This window comes from Triturus cristatus, chromosome 2_2, assembly GCF_964204655.1.
Source record: "Triturus cristatus chromosome 2_2, aTriCri1.1, whole genome shotgun sequence".
Lineage (NCBI taxonomy): Eukaryota > Metazoa > Chordata > Amphibia > Caudata > Salamandridae > Triturus > Triturus cristatus.
Genome location: NC_140582.1, coordinates 315,277,126 through 315,292,942, shown reverse-complemented (window position 1 = coordinate 315,292,942; position 15,817 = coordinate 315,277,126). Strand labels below are relative to the sequence as shown.

General features: G+C 40.2%; 1 protein-coding gene across 1 annotated transcript in view; it reads right to left on the bottom strand.

The window, feature by feature from the left end:
* LOC146862180 (caspase-6-like) overlaps positions 1-15,817 on the bottom strand; it is a 213,223-nt gene that overhangs the window by 69,396 nt on the left and 128,010 nt on the right. The window contains exon 7 of the mRNA XM_085643232.1: positions 10,543-10,696. Within this exon, the coding sequence (XP_085499358.1) occupies positions 10,543-10,696 (154 nt within the window). The remainder of the gene's footprint in view (positions 1-10,542; positions 10,697-15,817) is intronic.

Below are 15,817 nucleotides of genomic sequence, written 5' to 3'. Positions count from 1 at the left end.
ATTTAACCACGAATCCAAACAGGTTCAGAGGATTCTGGCCGACAATTGGAGAATCTTAAAATCTGATTCCATCATTGGTGGTAATATCAGCGACAGACCCTTAATTACATACAGGAAAGGGAAGAACTCGAAGGACATGCTGGTCAAAGGGGACATTACAGAAACCCCTAATAGAAACCTATTTAATCTTAAGGGCTTCTATCCATGCGGCCATTGCAGAGCGTGTAAATTTAGCGACATGGTGAAAGAATTTGATATTGTGGGATCAGGACAAAACAAAATCATAACACAGTTCTTGACTTGCAGTACCAATTATGTTGTGTATATACTTGAATGTCCTTGCAAACTCAGGTATGTGGGGAGTACAACGTGCATGGTAAAAAAACGTATACAGGAACATCTAAGAGCTATCACAAACACAGACCAGAACTATCCCATCGCACGACACTTTCAGGATAAACATCATTCCAACAACTCCCTGCTCAAATACTTTGCCATAGAACAGGTTAATACAGGCAAAAGAGGAGGTTTCCAGGGGGGCACAATCTGGATGAGGAATTGGCAACTCATTTACATGATGACTGAACTTATGTCCCATGTCAGTTGTCTTTCCTGTATGTTCTTCATGCTGTTTTTTTGGTAATTAAGACAATCTTATATTGCTGTAAGGATGATCACTTTGAGCTGTTTTTAACTTTAACTTGTTCTTTTTCTTATTATCCAGGAGGAAAGGAAGGGACCCTTCACTTTTCAAGACACGGCACAGGTTCCCTACCCTTTTCTTCACCAGGATGCCACTGCACGCCCAATAAGATAAGAACTGCACGTCTCTTGATCACTCCTTTTGTTTTGTTTTGTTTTCTTTAAATATAGACTCACTGTATCGCAAATCCTTTCTAGGGTAGCACGATGTGGTTTCAACTGAGAAGTACAAACTGCTATTATTTTTTATTTTGACCATTTGGTATTTAGAGATAATAAAGCAGAGATAATTTCCTGATCATATACATGTCGGTGAGGAGATATAGGGGCACTAGTCCTGGTACAAATCTAACTTTTAGTTTACAGTCTTTTTTAGCCACTTGGACATGTAGCATGACTCTGCGGTTGGTCAATTTTGTGTTTACATGCTTAACACAATGTTTAACAAACATGCATGCACACCTGGTAATCACCTTCTCAAAGCAGCACTGCAAATACGCCCGCATGTGGCACTAGTCCGCTTGTATCGTGTATGGCTAAGTAGGAGGTATTGAAATGGTATATAAAGACTATGTTTGCCTGACTGCAATCTATAAAGTTTCGCTAATTCAAAGGCTATTGTAGGCAGTATATACCAGGTATCTAATTGAGTGAGAGAAACTCGCATTGTTTGTTTTCAACATTACAACAAAAATAAGTACTGGAATATCACTATCTTGTTTTACATTTTGTTTTATACATTGTTTGCACTAAGGTATCATGTATTCATTGATTCAAAAACATGAGTCTGTTACCCGTTCCAAAATGGCTGCTATGTTGACAGTGTGGACCAGGAAATGTGAGAGTACTTCTTCTATGTTTACATATTTGTATAAATGCACGTTTAGTTAAAATGCATACATCGTGTGAGCAAGACACATTTATGTGTCGGAACGCGTAGCGATTGTTTATAAATAAATAATTGACCTCGGAGAGTGCATTTTTCTTGAACAATTCGATATATATATATATATATATATAGATATATTACCTACTGGCGGTCGCCAGTAGGTAGTTATAGTTAGGACCACGTTTCCATAGGAAAACCTCAACATTCTATTTTGAATAACTTTGGCGCCGGTCGACGAATCCTCGCGAATTTCTCAAAATAGGTGGGGCGCTACGCTCCGCTCCTACCCTGAAAGTCTCGGGGGGATCTGTCAAGCGGGGGCTGAGATAAAAGGGGGGTCCCAAAACGCATTTTTCCCATGCATTTTTCCATAGGACCTTTAGAACGAGCTACAGCCCGAACGGCTGAACAGAATTACTCAAAATTTGGCAGAGAGGTAGTCCCTAGGTCAAGGAAGTGCCTTTTGTAGGTTTGGTGTAAATCTGTTCAGTAGATTCTGAGAAAATAGCCTTTGAATCAATATATATATCTGTAAGCGCGCAGAGTGCGCGCTGGGTGCGCGCACCTTGCCGTGCGCGAGCGCAATTCTGATTGGTTGTTAGATCTTAGTAAACATTCGAATCGGTGGAAGTCAGGAAGCGGCGGCCGCCATTTTGGCTATCGCATAAAGAGGAGGTGATAATCAAAGGGGGAGCAGTTGAAAAGGGGGCAGAGTGGGTAGAAATAGACCCAGTAGGCATTGTAAGGGGGTCAAAGTAGGACCTTGTAGGGCAAAAAAAAAGAATAATATTTTGTAAAAAAATATCGCCGAGTGCGCGCACCCTGCGCGCACCCGGAAAAAAATAAAAAGAAAAGAAATTTAAAAAAAATTGCATTTAAGTGTTTAGATATAAGGTGGCTCTAAAAAGAGCCCTTGTGTTTATTGTTTGTTTTTCGGTACCTACAAGTAAGTACCGACGCAGAGTCTGAGGTTCAAGAGGAAGACTCTGTTCCCTTCATCATTGAAGTGCACACCATCTCCTCTATAAATGTCTTGCATGTCGTAACGCAAGTTGTTGTGGTAAATGGAACCCATACCATAGTCTCTGAGGAAAGCAGAAATAGATTTGTTGACGTGCTTCCTTGCTTTGTCAATCTGCGGACAAAATTGGTTGGACCAGTTCCACTTTTGCCTTTGGCATATGTTAGAATATACAAAGGCAGTTTGTGGAAAAAGCGACATCAATTGCACAAAGGTGTCCTTAATAAGCATTTCCAAACCTACCCCAGTTAAAGTGCCTAGATCATTACCACCACAGTGCACAATAATAAGGTTAGGCTGTGGGAGATGTTGAAAGGTTTTCACCAAAGGCATTAATTGGTGCCACTTTAACCCTCTCTGACCAATCCACTTGATGTCTACATTTGGCAAAGCAAGGTCTCTCACCATACCTCTTTTCTCTGCAAATTGTTCACTCCAGAAGACATAGCTGTGTCCTACAATCCACACTGTGAACATCTTCAAAGGAGATCTGGATGCACTCAGGAGGTGTAATTCAGTAGAATGGTAAAAAGAAATGAAAGACAGTTTGGAAATGGAGGCATACATATTTTTTATAAAAAAAAAAGAACTGATTGGCTGTTTCATACCATTCTACACTAAAAACTAGGCTGTATGTGTAAAATAATAGAAGCATGTTTTGTATTGGTTCAGAAAAATGTGTTACCAAAGAACAGTACTATGGATTTGCTGTAAGGTTTGAAAAGTCAAGCACTCTTGCTCTGTGGAATTGAAACATTGTGTGGCGAACTTCTGACCTAACTCCACACAACAGTGTTCCATGAGCTGTTGCTATGGTAGCAGGCAGAAGTCAAGTTGGGGGAAGGGAACTAGGCAGAAGTGAAGTAGGGGGAAGGGTACTTTTGGAAAAGGGTTGGTTTTCAAGCAATAGAAATGTGTGATTACATTTGAAAAAAAGGGGGAAGCAGTGAGATTTGAAATTAACATATATATGTGTGGAAAAATAGAGGGAAAGATTGCCATTATCTGGTTCTGCTGAGTGGAGAGAGGTGTAGAGAACAGAGGTCCTGGCTCTGATAATGTGCTGTGGGGTTTTGAGGTTTCAGTCTGTAATGCAAATACATTCAGCATCACTAAGGCTGGTTGCCCTTGCTGGAGTGTAGGCAGTAACCCAGCATACACATGGTTTGTGGTCTGAAAAAGCAGTCTGGACATGTGCATTTAAAAAAATCTGAAAAGTGGATTCATAATGTGTCAGTCTGTAAAAGTGATTTTCACTTGCCAACAAAAAAGAGCAGTAAGTGTGCATTCAAATTGGCAAAGATTTTTCGTTTTGTGACTAATGTGAAAACATGACTCTGTGTGCAAATAGGAATTACAGGAAGAGATTTGTTGCGTTTTGCTCTGGTGATTTCACAGTTGCATTAGTAGGAAAAAGGGGGAGTCTCTCAAAAAAAAAAAAAAAGAAAAAAAAAAACCTTGGGTGCGCGCAGGGTGCGCGCACCTCAAAAAAAATTTTAAAAAAATTTTCAAAAAAAAAATTTGTTTGGTTAAGTTTATAAGTGGCTCTTAAAAGAGCCCTTGAGTTAATGGAGGGAAACAGGAAGAGAAAAACGCAAAAAAAGAAAAAACATCTATGGCCTAGTGCATGAATGCGCATCAAATTTTCTCTGAAGGAGATCAAGACTGGTCTCCCCCACAGAAATAAGAGAACCGCAATCAGTGCACCGTGTAGACAACCTCGCCAAACAAGGTGGACCAACAAGAGGTAAAGAAACAGGTGAAGGCACCATCGCAGCTGAAGTGCTCCCCTGAGCTGCCGAAGATGTGCTCGGCTGAGCTGCTGCTGATGTCATCGGCTGAGCAGGTGGAGGGTTTTCTCCAGAAGCTCGACGATAAGATGCTGGGTGCATTTTGTAAACATGTCTCAACATAGTGTGAATGCTAAAAGAATATTTCTTGTTAGGATTCCCACGAGATAAGACTTTTTTACAAAGTACACATGTAACTTTTGGTGCATTTGCCTTTTTCTCATTCTCAGGAAAAGTAAAAAACTGCCATACAAAGCTGTCCTTCTGCTTCCTGTTCCTCTGCCTCTCAAGAGTGTCCTGCTCACTGTCTGAAGTAGGTTGCTGTTCAGCCATTGTCTCTCAACAACAGAATAGCTCCTTCTCCAAAGGAATCAGAACTAATAATGAGGGGAGTAGGTGTGGTTTGGGAAGAATCTGGAACAGAAAGTACTTCAAACCAATCATAAGTGATGATTCTTGATCACATGACTTGCCATGAGGGGATTGGGTGTGGTATTGAAACAATTAGAAACTGAAAGTAATGATAACCAATAAGAAATGTTGTTTTATTATGTATAAACCCGAGGTGCGCGCACTGCGCAAGCTCCGTGCGCGCACCCCGTGATGACGTATGCACGAACGCATAAACGCGCAGGTGCATACGTCATATACGCGCACCTAGCGCGCATACGTTTAACACGCGTATACGCGACCGTTATTGCGTGTAATTTTAGCGTATGCGGAAGTAAACCGCGTCGAGGGCGTAGGACGCATGCGTACGTACGTACGCATACGTACTGGGTGCGCGCTCCCAGCGCGCACCAATAAGTATATTTGCGTACGTAAATAACGTACGCCGGAATTCATAAAAAACATACGAAATAGTACTAGGTGCGCGCTCACAGCGCGCACCCCAAGAATTTATAAATAAAAAAAAAAAATAAAAAAAGAGGACATTAAATAATTAAAAAAATTATAAAAAAAAAAAAAAAATTAAATTATTTAAAAAAATAATTTAAAAAAAATACAGATAATATATAAATGAATATAAAGTAATTTTATTTAAATAAAAAAAAATATCTTTAATTAAAAATACATAACTTAGCATATAAAAAACCATACAAATTCTCAGAAAAAAACATAGGTTTCAAAAACGAAATATTTAGGGATTAGCATTTAAAAAACCTTGCAAATTCACTGAAAAAACCATAGGTTTCACACACGTTATAGTTAGGAATTAGCATTTAAAAAACCTTGCAAATTCACTGAAAAAACCATGGGTTTCACACACGTTATAGTTAGGAATTAGCATTTAAAAAACCTTAGAAATTCAGTGCAAAAACCATAGGTTTCACACATGTTATAGTTAGCTGGACATTTTACTCGTAAAAAACCAATGAAATTGCCCCGTTATAGTTAGTTCAGCTAACTATAACTCGCACGCGCCCGCAATGCACTGCTGATGATGTCACATATTACATCACTCATGACATGGTCAGTGACATCACTCATGACATCACTGATGACATCTCAAATGACATCACTGATGACATCATCCTTGTGATAGAGTGGCAGACCTCCTCTCACCCTAATATAACCTTTGATACACACATTCAATAATAGAGACTAAAATTTTTAAAACAATGGACATACCAATACCAGTTACAACAACCTCTTCAGTAATTCTAAGATTCACATACACATTCACTCATTCACCAACAGTCCTATACAGTCACTCATACATGTACTCACTCATCATATGTACTCATACACCTATACATCCAGTTACACAATGCCACTCATCCATAGAGTTACTCACACACATAGTCACTCATACTAATAAAGAATCAAACATACTTTTACTTGCATATACAGTTATACACACACCACCACACTTACTTCTACGGAAACTTACACATACTTAGTCTTTTAAACAATCACTTATAGAAACACATACTTATTCATACAGGAACTCTTTCAATCTCTCACTCTCACATATACTCACTTATATACACCAATAGTCACATATACTAGTTTAAAACATATGTAGTTACTCATAAAGACACTATTGAGACAGTCATTCACTCACTAACACACCCATACACACACTCATCCACCCATACAGTCCTGCACACATGCTGTCTTCAACACATACAAACAGTGAGTGACTCATTCATGCACCTATGCACTACATAATACCCCCCACCGAACCATGCAGACACTCAGACTGACACTCAAAAAACCAACTAATAACCTATATAGACACCCATGTAGCTACTCACCAACCCATGCAGCCACTTATACACAAAGTGAGAGACTGATACAGATATTTACATATTTAAACATTACTCACTAAGCCATGTATTCACTATGATACACTTAATCAGTCAGTTACACAATCAATTTTTCAAAAACAAATCATCCATTTAGACACTTATATACCCATTTATTCTTCCATCGACCTTGAGATATACATATATAAAACATATTTAATTTTCAGAAAAACACACATTCACTGGATGATGTCATCAGTGATGTCATCAGTGATGTCATTTGAGATGTCATCAGTGATGTCATGAGTGATGTCACTGACCATGTCATGAGTGATGTAATATGTGACGTCATCAGCAGTGCATTGCGGGCGCGTGCGAGTTATAGTTAGCTGAACTAACTATAACGGGGCAATTTCATTGGTTTTTTACGAGTAAAATGTCCAGCTAACTATAACATGTGTGAAACCTATGGTTTTTTCACTGAATATATATATAGATATATATAGATAGATAGATAGATAGATAGATAGATAGATAGATAGATAGATAGATAGATAGATAGATAGATAGATAGATAGATAGATAGATAGATAGATATAAATGCTGCCCTTGGAGCTTTGGGCACAGCCGAACGATGGGAGGTCTGTCCCCCGGGGCCATTGGGGTAAGTCAGTCCATTATCATATTGAGGATTCAGAGTCCTGGGTTCGGGCTTTCCTGTGTGCAACAACGCCAGCCAGCGGTGCCTCAGCCAATTGCAGGGGGGCATGCAGCTTGAAAAGGTGGGCTGGGAAACAACTTGTAAATCTTGGCGGCATCTGAGGAAGTTTAATTACGAAACGCGTCATGCCGAATGCCGATTGGTGTGTAAGCAACTGCATGGGTTGCTGAATACCTACATGAGTGTCTATATAGGTTATTGATTTGTTGTCTGAGTATCTGTATGGGTACCTGAGTGTCTGTGTGGGTGGGTGGGTGTATGAGTCTGTGCATAGATGTCTGACTGGGTGATTCAGTGGGTATATGGATTAAACAGTGCATCTGGAAAGGGCTGTATGGGTGAGTTAGTGTGTCTATGGGTGTGTTGGTGAGTGAATAAATGTCTTAGTGGTATATCTGTGACTAACTACATATGTTTTAAGCCACTATATGTGAGTGTTGGAGTATATAAATGAGTATACGTGAGACTAAGTTATTTCAAGAGTAGGTGTATAAATAAGTGTCTGCTTCTATCAGTGATTGAATAAGACAGTATATATGTGTTAGTATCTGTATAAATAAGTGATGTGGTATGTCTAAAAATAATGAAGTTGGTGTGTATAACTGTATACATGATTAAATGGGTATGTGATTCATTCTTTGCATTACTGACTAGGCGTGTGAGTAACTCTATGGATGAGTGGCAGCATGTGACTGCATGTATAGATGTATGAGTGCATATTATAAGCCTCTATTGATGAGTAACTGCATGTATAAGTGACTGGATGTGTGTGTATACCTAGGAAATAGTGAGTGCTGTGTAGTATATGGCATTCTTATCTTATCTTATCTTAAATGCAACTTGTAAAGCGCGCTGACACCAAAGGCTTCCTGGCGCTGTTAAGACAGAGAGAGCGAGAGACGAGTAAGGCGAGAGTCACTTAGGTTAGACTCAAAGAGTGAAGAGGTGAGTTTTTAGTAACTTCCTGAAGTTCAAGAGGGAGGGAGTGGATTTGATGAAGAGAGGAAGAGGGTTCCAGAGACTGGGAGCCAAGTGAGAAAAGCGGCGGCCACCGAATTTCTTTGTTTTAATTTTAGGGGTGACAAGTAGGTGGCGATAAGCAGATCGAAGGTTGCGTGTTGGGTGATGAGGGATGATTAAAGATTTGAGGAACGCGGGGCCGGGACAATGGAGAGCTTTGAATGTGAGGCAGGCCACCTTAAAGGCTACTCTCTGGCCTATGGTTTCAAAAATAGTAGCATTTTACAATGGGTGTATCAAAGTTTATATTAGAGCATCAGTATGTGCATCAGTTTGTCACGTGGATGATGTCATGAGTGATGTCATGAGTGATGTCATTTGAGATGTCATCAGTGATGTCATCAGTGATGTAACTGACCTTGTCATGAGTGATGTAATATGTGACATAATCAGCAGTGCATTGCGGGCGTGCAAGTTATAGTTAGCTCAACTAACTATAACAGGCGAATTTATCTGGTTTTATATGAGTCAAATGTCCAACTAACTACAACGTCCCTGAAACCTGTGGTTTTTTCAGTGAATTTCTAAGGTTTTTTAAATGCTAATTCCTAACTATAACGTCTGTAAAACCTATGGTTTTTTCAGTGAATATATATATATATATATATATCATTCCAAAAATCTTCCAATACTCCAACACGTTTCAACCGACTTAGCGCTCTTGATCAAATGGCATGCGCACACTACTAACAGCGTTTTTACCTTCTCCTTGTTCATTTTTTGTTTTTTTCCCTTTCAAAGCATAGACATAGAAGCAATACTTTGGTTAAATTCATTATTTCAGTTAACTTTTTTGTTACAAGTCGTTGCCTTCAAACCTTTTTCACTTTCATAACTCGTAAAAAATGTATTAATTTAGAGTTTGGTTAAAACAGTTCTCAAATTCCACGTATGTGCAGTCATGGCATACATTTCCGTTATTACACAAGATAAAATTAAAAATAGTTTCTCTAATAGAGCAAGCACACATCTCTCTTACGACTATTGCTCCGAGGACATCATTATCTATTTTTATCTATTTATTCACCCATATGGATTGTCTCAATACATCAAATCTTTCTAATAGTCAGCATTGTGTAAAGTATTGCATTACAAGTGCTCTCAATTTCTACGGGCATCTCCCTTAACATCCGTTGCATATGTCCTTCATAAATTAACAATTTCATTAACTCCAAGTGGGTAATCAACATGCGAGTCACCATGCTAGCATCTTTTTTATGGTCAACCTCACATAATTAATCCAAAGCTTTATATTGATGCCATACATGACGACCGCAAATATACATACAAATAAAATTAAAAGTTCTGTTCATAAATAAAAAAATAAAAAAGGAATCACAATCTGCAACGGCGAGTAAAAACCACAGCATCATCATCCTACACATAAATATACATGATCTCAAAATTTCACTCCATATATAGTATGGATTTTATTTGTGTAAGCCACATCCTACATAATCTTGTAGCTCGTTTCCGATTCCCACAAGTAATGCACAGAGCTCCGCGGCTCCATAGCTAGATTTGCGCTATATAAATACTAAGGGCCTCATTTATGAAAAGTGACGCATCGCTGCGAGAAAACAGTGATGCGTCCCTTTTCATTGCGCCCTCCTTGCGACACCAATTATACGTCATATTTACAGTATGACGCATCATGTCGCAAGGAGTTACAGGTACGTCAGTATTTCTGACGTATCTGTAGGTGCAAAAATGACGCATTGCTAGAGTGTGTCACAAAAGTGACGCAACTCTAGCAATGGGTCATTACACATTAGCAAGTCCCATGTGAAATGTGCCTGCGTCAATCTTACGCCTGCCATGAGGCAGGCATAAGATATTGACGCATTTGTGTCCTCGAAGTAGCTCAGTGAAATCTTAACGATTTCACTGCGTCACTTCTATGACCCTTACTTGCGTCGGAACCCGCCTGCATACATTATACATGGCGCAGGTATAATGTGGCGCAGGGGTTTACAAAGTGACGCATCTACCTAGATGCGTCACTTTGTAAATATAGTGCAACAAGGCACATTTTTTAAGCCGCTGGTGTGTCACAAAAAGTGACGCATCAGCGGCGCAAAAGTGACGCAAGGGCTCATAAATAAGCCCCTAAGAATACATCTAAAATATTAAAAAAGTGTTTGTACCTTCAGCCACAGAGTAACACATGAGAAAATCTGCTCCAGCTGGTAATGTGTACACGGCAGCTGCGTCAACTTGAATTTCATTCTGTGGCTCCATCCCGCTGTCAACTGCGTCGCACTCAATGACTGGCTCGTCAGACTTGTTTCCGCGGCAAGCCTGAGGGCAGGGAACAAAGGCTTTGTCAGCACAGGAGGTTGCATTGATTTGCTCTGTAGTAGCTGAACAAGACAGTTCCAACAGTTCAGTTTTGGAAACAAGCATTGGCAAAGTCAATAGGTCTGGCCTCAGCAAGGGAGAAAGTCTTTGTTTATGTATCTGCAAACATTTCCGATATGGGAGAAAAAATTGTAAACATATAAAAAAAATATGAATAAAAGAGTGGCCCAGCAAACCAGGAATACCAGCCCTGGCACAGAAGTGCACTCCTTTTCAGGTGGCTGTGCACAGGTGCTGAGGAAAATCACAGTGCAAAACAGGTAGTGGATGAAGTGGTCTGACACAGTGTCCCAGGATGTATACTGTTGTGGATGGATGAAAAATGTGACTGATACTTGAAAAGGCGCAATGATGCAGAGGGCTGACTGAACGCCCACCTATGTACATATATATTTTTATTATAGTGCTGCCTTTTTGGTGACATCAGGTTGGAAAAACAGTTACGATATATCCTGGCCAGACAATAAAACCTAAAACATTCTTATAGGAAACACAATCTCAAAGGAAAAAGACAACAACCTCATAAAACCAATCTAATAGGAAAAATACAGGTAGGTCAAAGTTTGAGTCGCATTCAATGCTACGGTCCTTTAAGCCCCCTACAAGCAGTGTTTAGATCAGGGAACAGTACCATCGAATAAGTATTTTGATTACAACTTATATACTGAAAGTATTTCATTCTGGGAGGTGGTCGGCTTTATCTAGTCTTTGTTGACCTCCTCACTGCCTTCGACCTTGTGCCAAGGGAGGCCCTGTTGAAAAACCTAATCGAACAGTGCGCCCCAAGTTATCTAGCTGATGTCATCAAGAGGCTGTACCAAAAGAATTATGCGCAGGTCAGATATGGCAGACATGGGGAGCTGACAACATTGATACCAGTCACGAGGGAGGTAAAACAGGGCTGTGTTCTTGCCGCAACCCTGTTCCTATTATATATTAATGATCTGGTAGCCCAATTAGAGAAGTATAATCATGACAACATGAGTTTAGCAGGTATGCAGATCCTGTTCGGTGACGACACCTTACTGGTATCCAAATCTCCTATGGGTATTCAAAATCTCCTGTCCCAGTTTGATGTCTTCGAAGAGCAGCGAGGGCTTGACATCAACCTACTAAAAAACAAGTACATGGTTTTTAATCCCAGGCATACGACCCGCCAAACTACTTCCCTCCACAGTACTCCCCTTGATAGTGTTTGCACCTTGAGTATTTGGGCCTCACTCTGACAGAGATTTTTGGCTGTTCTGCTCAGATCCACAAGAGCAAGTTGAAGCTTGAACACTATGCAGGAGGCATTTTGAGGGGCTTTAAAGGTTTCAGCTTTCGACCTGTATCTCCGGCATCCACATGTTTAACTTGCAAACATTAGGTGGGTCTTTGTATGGGGGAGAAGTGTGGGGACATGAGTAGGTCACTGCACTAGAGGTGCGTGAGAACCATTTATACGATCCTTGACAGACTCCCTACTGGTTCCACACTCCTGCCATTACGGCTGGATCTAGGCCAAAGATCCATCAGCCCAAAAAGCAGCCCTTAGACCTTTGCTGTATTGGAGACAGCTATGGGCCTCAGTAGCCCTTGTTACATAAAAGGCGGGATTGGAGGAGCTTATTTGGCAGCCTGGGGCCTCCAGGATCCCTTGGGTAGGGCATAATAAGACCTTCCAGGTAAGGATGGGGTGTGAACACCTGGGGACTAACTCGGGAGCTATGAATAGTATGTCAAAGGCTACACTTAAGGGGAAGTACTGGAGGTATATAGATGGAAAATAGAGTAGGAAGAGGAGTTTGGGCACTTTGATACTAGCCTTCTTGGAATCCAAAGATAACTTCCGTGTGGAAGAATAAATGGACTCCATTGAACCCCATTGGCAAAAACCCTGTACATCAAATTTCGTTTCCGGATTCTACCGCTGCGCACTTTCACTGCTAACTAGAGGCTTCATGGCAGCGATACAAACCTGACTTGCCCCTTTTGCCGCCACGTAAAAGAATGCATTATTCACATATTTTTCTGTCAACGCTATTCAAACAACAGAAAGAAGTGGATACTCCCACTCTTTCAGACTATGTAAATTAGGGACTTTAGAGCAGTTTCTACAAAGTAATCTGTAAGCAGATTACACTTCCCGTTAGATGCATCAGTTGCCTCTATCAAGCCTTGAACAATAGCAAAGCTTTTTTTTGCTAATTTCTGACTACCCTCAATTTTCACAGTGTAAAAATTAAAACACTTCTTTTGATAATTTTATGGTCGATTTTAATGGCGGGCACACTAGTGGGATAAGTTTGAAAACACAAGATCCAATGGCTTCCATAACTCTAATTAATTGTAAAATATGAGCCAAAATGTTAGAATCTAAGAGCAGGTTCAACTATCAAATGATATTGAAATTGGCGGACTCCGTCACATATGGTACAAATTTTCTTCACTATCGCCTCCAAAAATTTCTTCTCCCAATGGGCGCACGGGCAGCAATAAACAAGTACTCCAGAAAAAGTAACATTTTTGGTGAAGCCAGTTGTAAACAGAGTGCTCTCACAGTTAGGGATAATTAACTGCTCCAAAGTGCAGGAATAAGCCTTTTTTAGAAATGATAGCAATACACCTCACCCCAGAGATTCTTTCAAGACTTGTTATACCATAAGTTGTAGGAAGCAATTATCGATTTGTTTGGGGAAGGAAGGAGCATGCAGGAGACTGTTAAGTCCTGGTAGTACTATTTGGAAGATTGCATGTACGATTGAGTGGTGTACAGATTTGTGAAAAGCCCATATGATTTAGGGCGTTGTCGTTTTGAGTGCCATAGCTCCAGTGATCACTTCCTCACGGGTTTATAACCAAGGACAATCAGCAAAGTGGTGTCCTCAACTTTTTTATATATAGAATTTGCCTACATTTAATAATCATCGAAGGATAAGGCTTTCAAGGGAAGATGTGTATACCTCCCTCTTTTCATTTTATACTGTGTAGCCAATCTGAGAAGGAAACTTCCACAAGGGGACGAGATAGATCCCCAGCATGTTTATCATTTCTCTGATTAATGTGTTGGGAGAACACTCAATTGTATTTTTAAGCCTGAAGAAGGTTGTGGATCTAACTATGCCGCTGAAACGCGTCGCTTTGTGCTAAGAGTGCACCCAAGCAATACCTGGCTCAATTAGGAAAAAAGAACGCTATTAAGCATCGAACCAGGACTGTTTTATTCTTCATGTGCTGAGGTGCCAATTGAATTTATCAGATCATTGATGTTTTCATTTGCTTGCCATATTCTCCCAGTTTTTTTTGTATGACATATTTGTTATTTATGTGTATTGATGATGCACATGTTTTTTTAACCTTTTGTTCACACTTTGAATCTATAAGGATCCTAATTATTAAAAAAATATGTTATAGAATTTATATAATTCTTTTGGTTTCTATTCGGTGTTGGTGACTGGGGTGTGAGTGGATGTTAGAAATATGTTGTTGCATGCTTTAAATGAGCCCAAAGGGATCTTATTTTTGACAGAAGTGTCTATTTCTGGTGTCCTGTCCCTTTTGGTGTGTAGGACCCCTCTCTCAAACTTTGGAAGTGCAAGAGAAACATAGAAGATGGAGCCAAACGGCTAGGGTGGTTGACATCAAATCTGGGGAACCCGGTTTGAGTCCGCCAATAACGCTCAACATCCTGTGATTCTGGGCAAATCACTTCATCTCCCCGTGCCAAACAGAAAAAAATTAATGTGTCCTCATGTAATGCAACTGGTGTTCATGTAAAGTGCTCTGATACCTGATTTCGGGTCAAATTTGCGCTATATAAAACTTCTTGAAGAAAAAAAAACATCTGGCATGTTGACTGAGCCAGGCCTCACTTAAGAATAAAGCATTAAGTTCATGATCCATAATTCAATCAAGAACATCAGCATTGTGGGACACCAAAGAGCAGCAATTAAAGCTAAACATATGCAGTTTTACTGCCTTTAAACCACTACAACTGGAACCCCTATTGTTCACAGGATATACTGCAAAATCGCATGCCTTGCAGCTATGTCTCCCCTTACTGAGATTCACAGAGTGACTACAGCTGGCTGATATAGTGAGGCGAAGGGCAAGCAATTGTGGCAAAGTATACAGTAAGTAATGCCTGGACAAAGGGGCTTAATCCCTGGCCCCATTTAGGCACGGATGGGCGCAGGTGGGCCTGACTTTAGTGTGCCTTTGTTGTGGCTACAGCATGTCTATGCACCAGTGAATTTATGTGATGGCCAACTAGACCGCACAAAGTAGGATATGTCTCCCGAGAAAGGCACTGACAAAATTACTACTATAGCGCATTTTCCCTCCGCAACTGGGAGCGGAGGATGCCACTAACAAAACCCACAAAATGCAGAATAAACCAACTTTAAAAAACAATACACTTTATTAAAAATAGCTAAACAAAGTAAAAAAATATCAGCCCAGAAACAGCAAATAGCAAGTAGAATGGTGAGGTCTAATCAAATTGGGAATACTCGGTTATTCTTGTATATTCCCTTGAACATGTAGAAAAGTACCAGTCTTTTACTAGGAGATTGATGACTATAATGACTTTAGAATTGCATTCTCCCTCTTACACTATATTATGTACTGGCTGTCACCAGTAGTTCGTTATAGTTAGGACCTAGTTTCCATGAGAAAAGTGTTTTTTGTTTTGCTAATAACTGGTGAAGTTTGATGAATCTTCACAAAATTTTCAAAACTAGTTTGCCACTCACTTCAACTGCTGTTTGGAATGTTTCGGGGTGATTCATCAAGTGGGGGCTGAGAAAAGGGGGGGATCAGAAAACGTGATTTCCCCACGCAATTTCCCATAGGAGGTGGGTGACATTGAAGGTTTCCTCACCACTTTTCTTTCAGACTTAACGGGCCTGACGTTCTCACCCTTTCTAAAATTTCAAAGGACCCACATGATTCGCATGCGCTTGGCCCTCTCCGGTAAATTCCTGCAGCCAATCATAGCCTTCTTGCTGCACCACCTACAGGCCTGACAGTTAATCACAGCAGCCAAACGGCACAATGGTCCGCTTCTGTATAAAAACT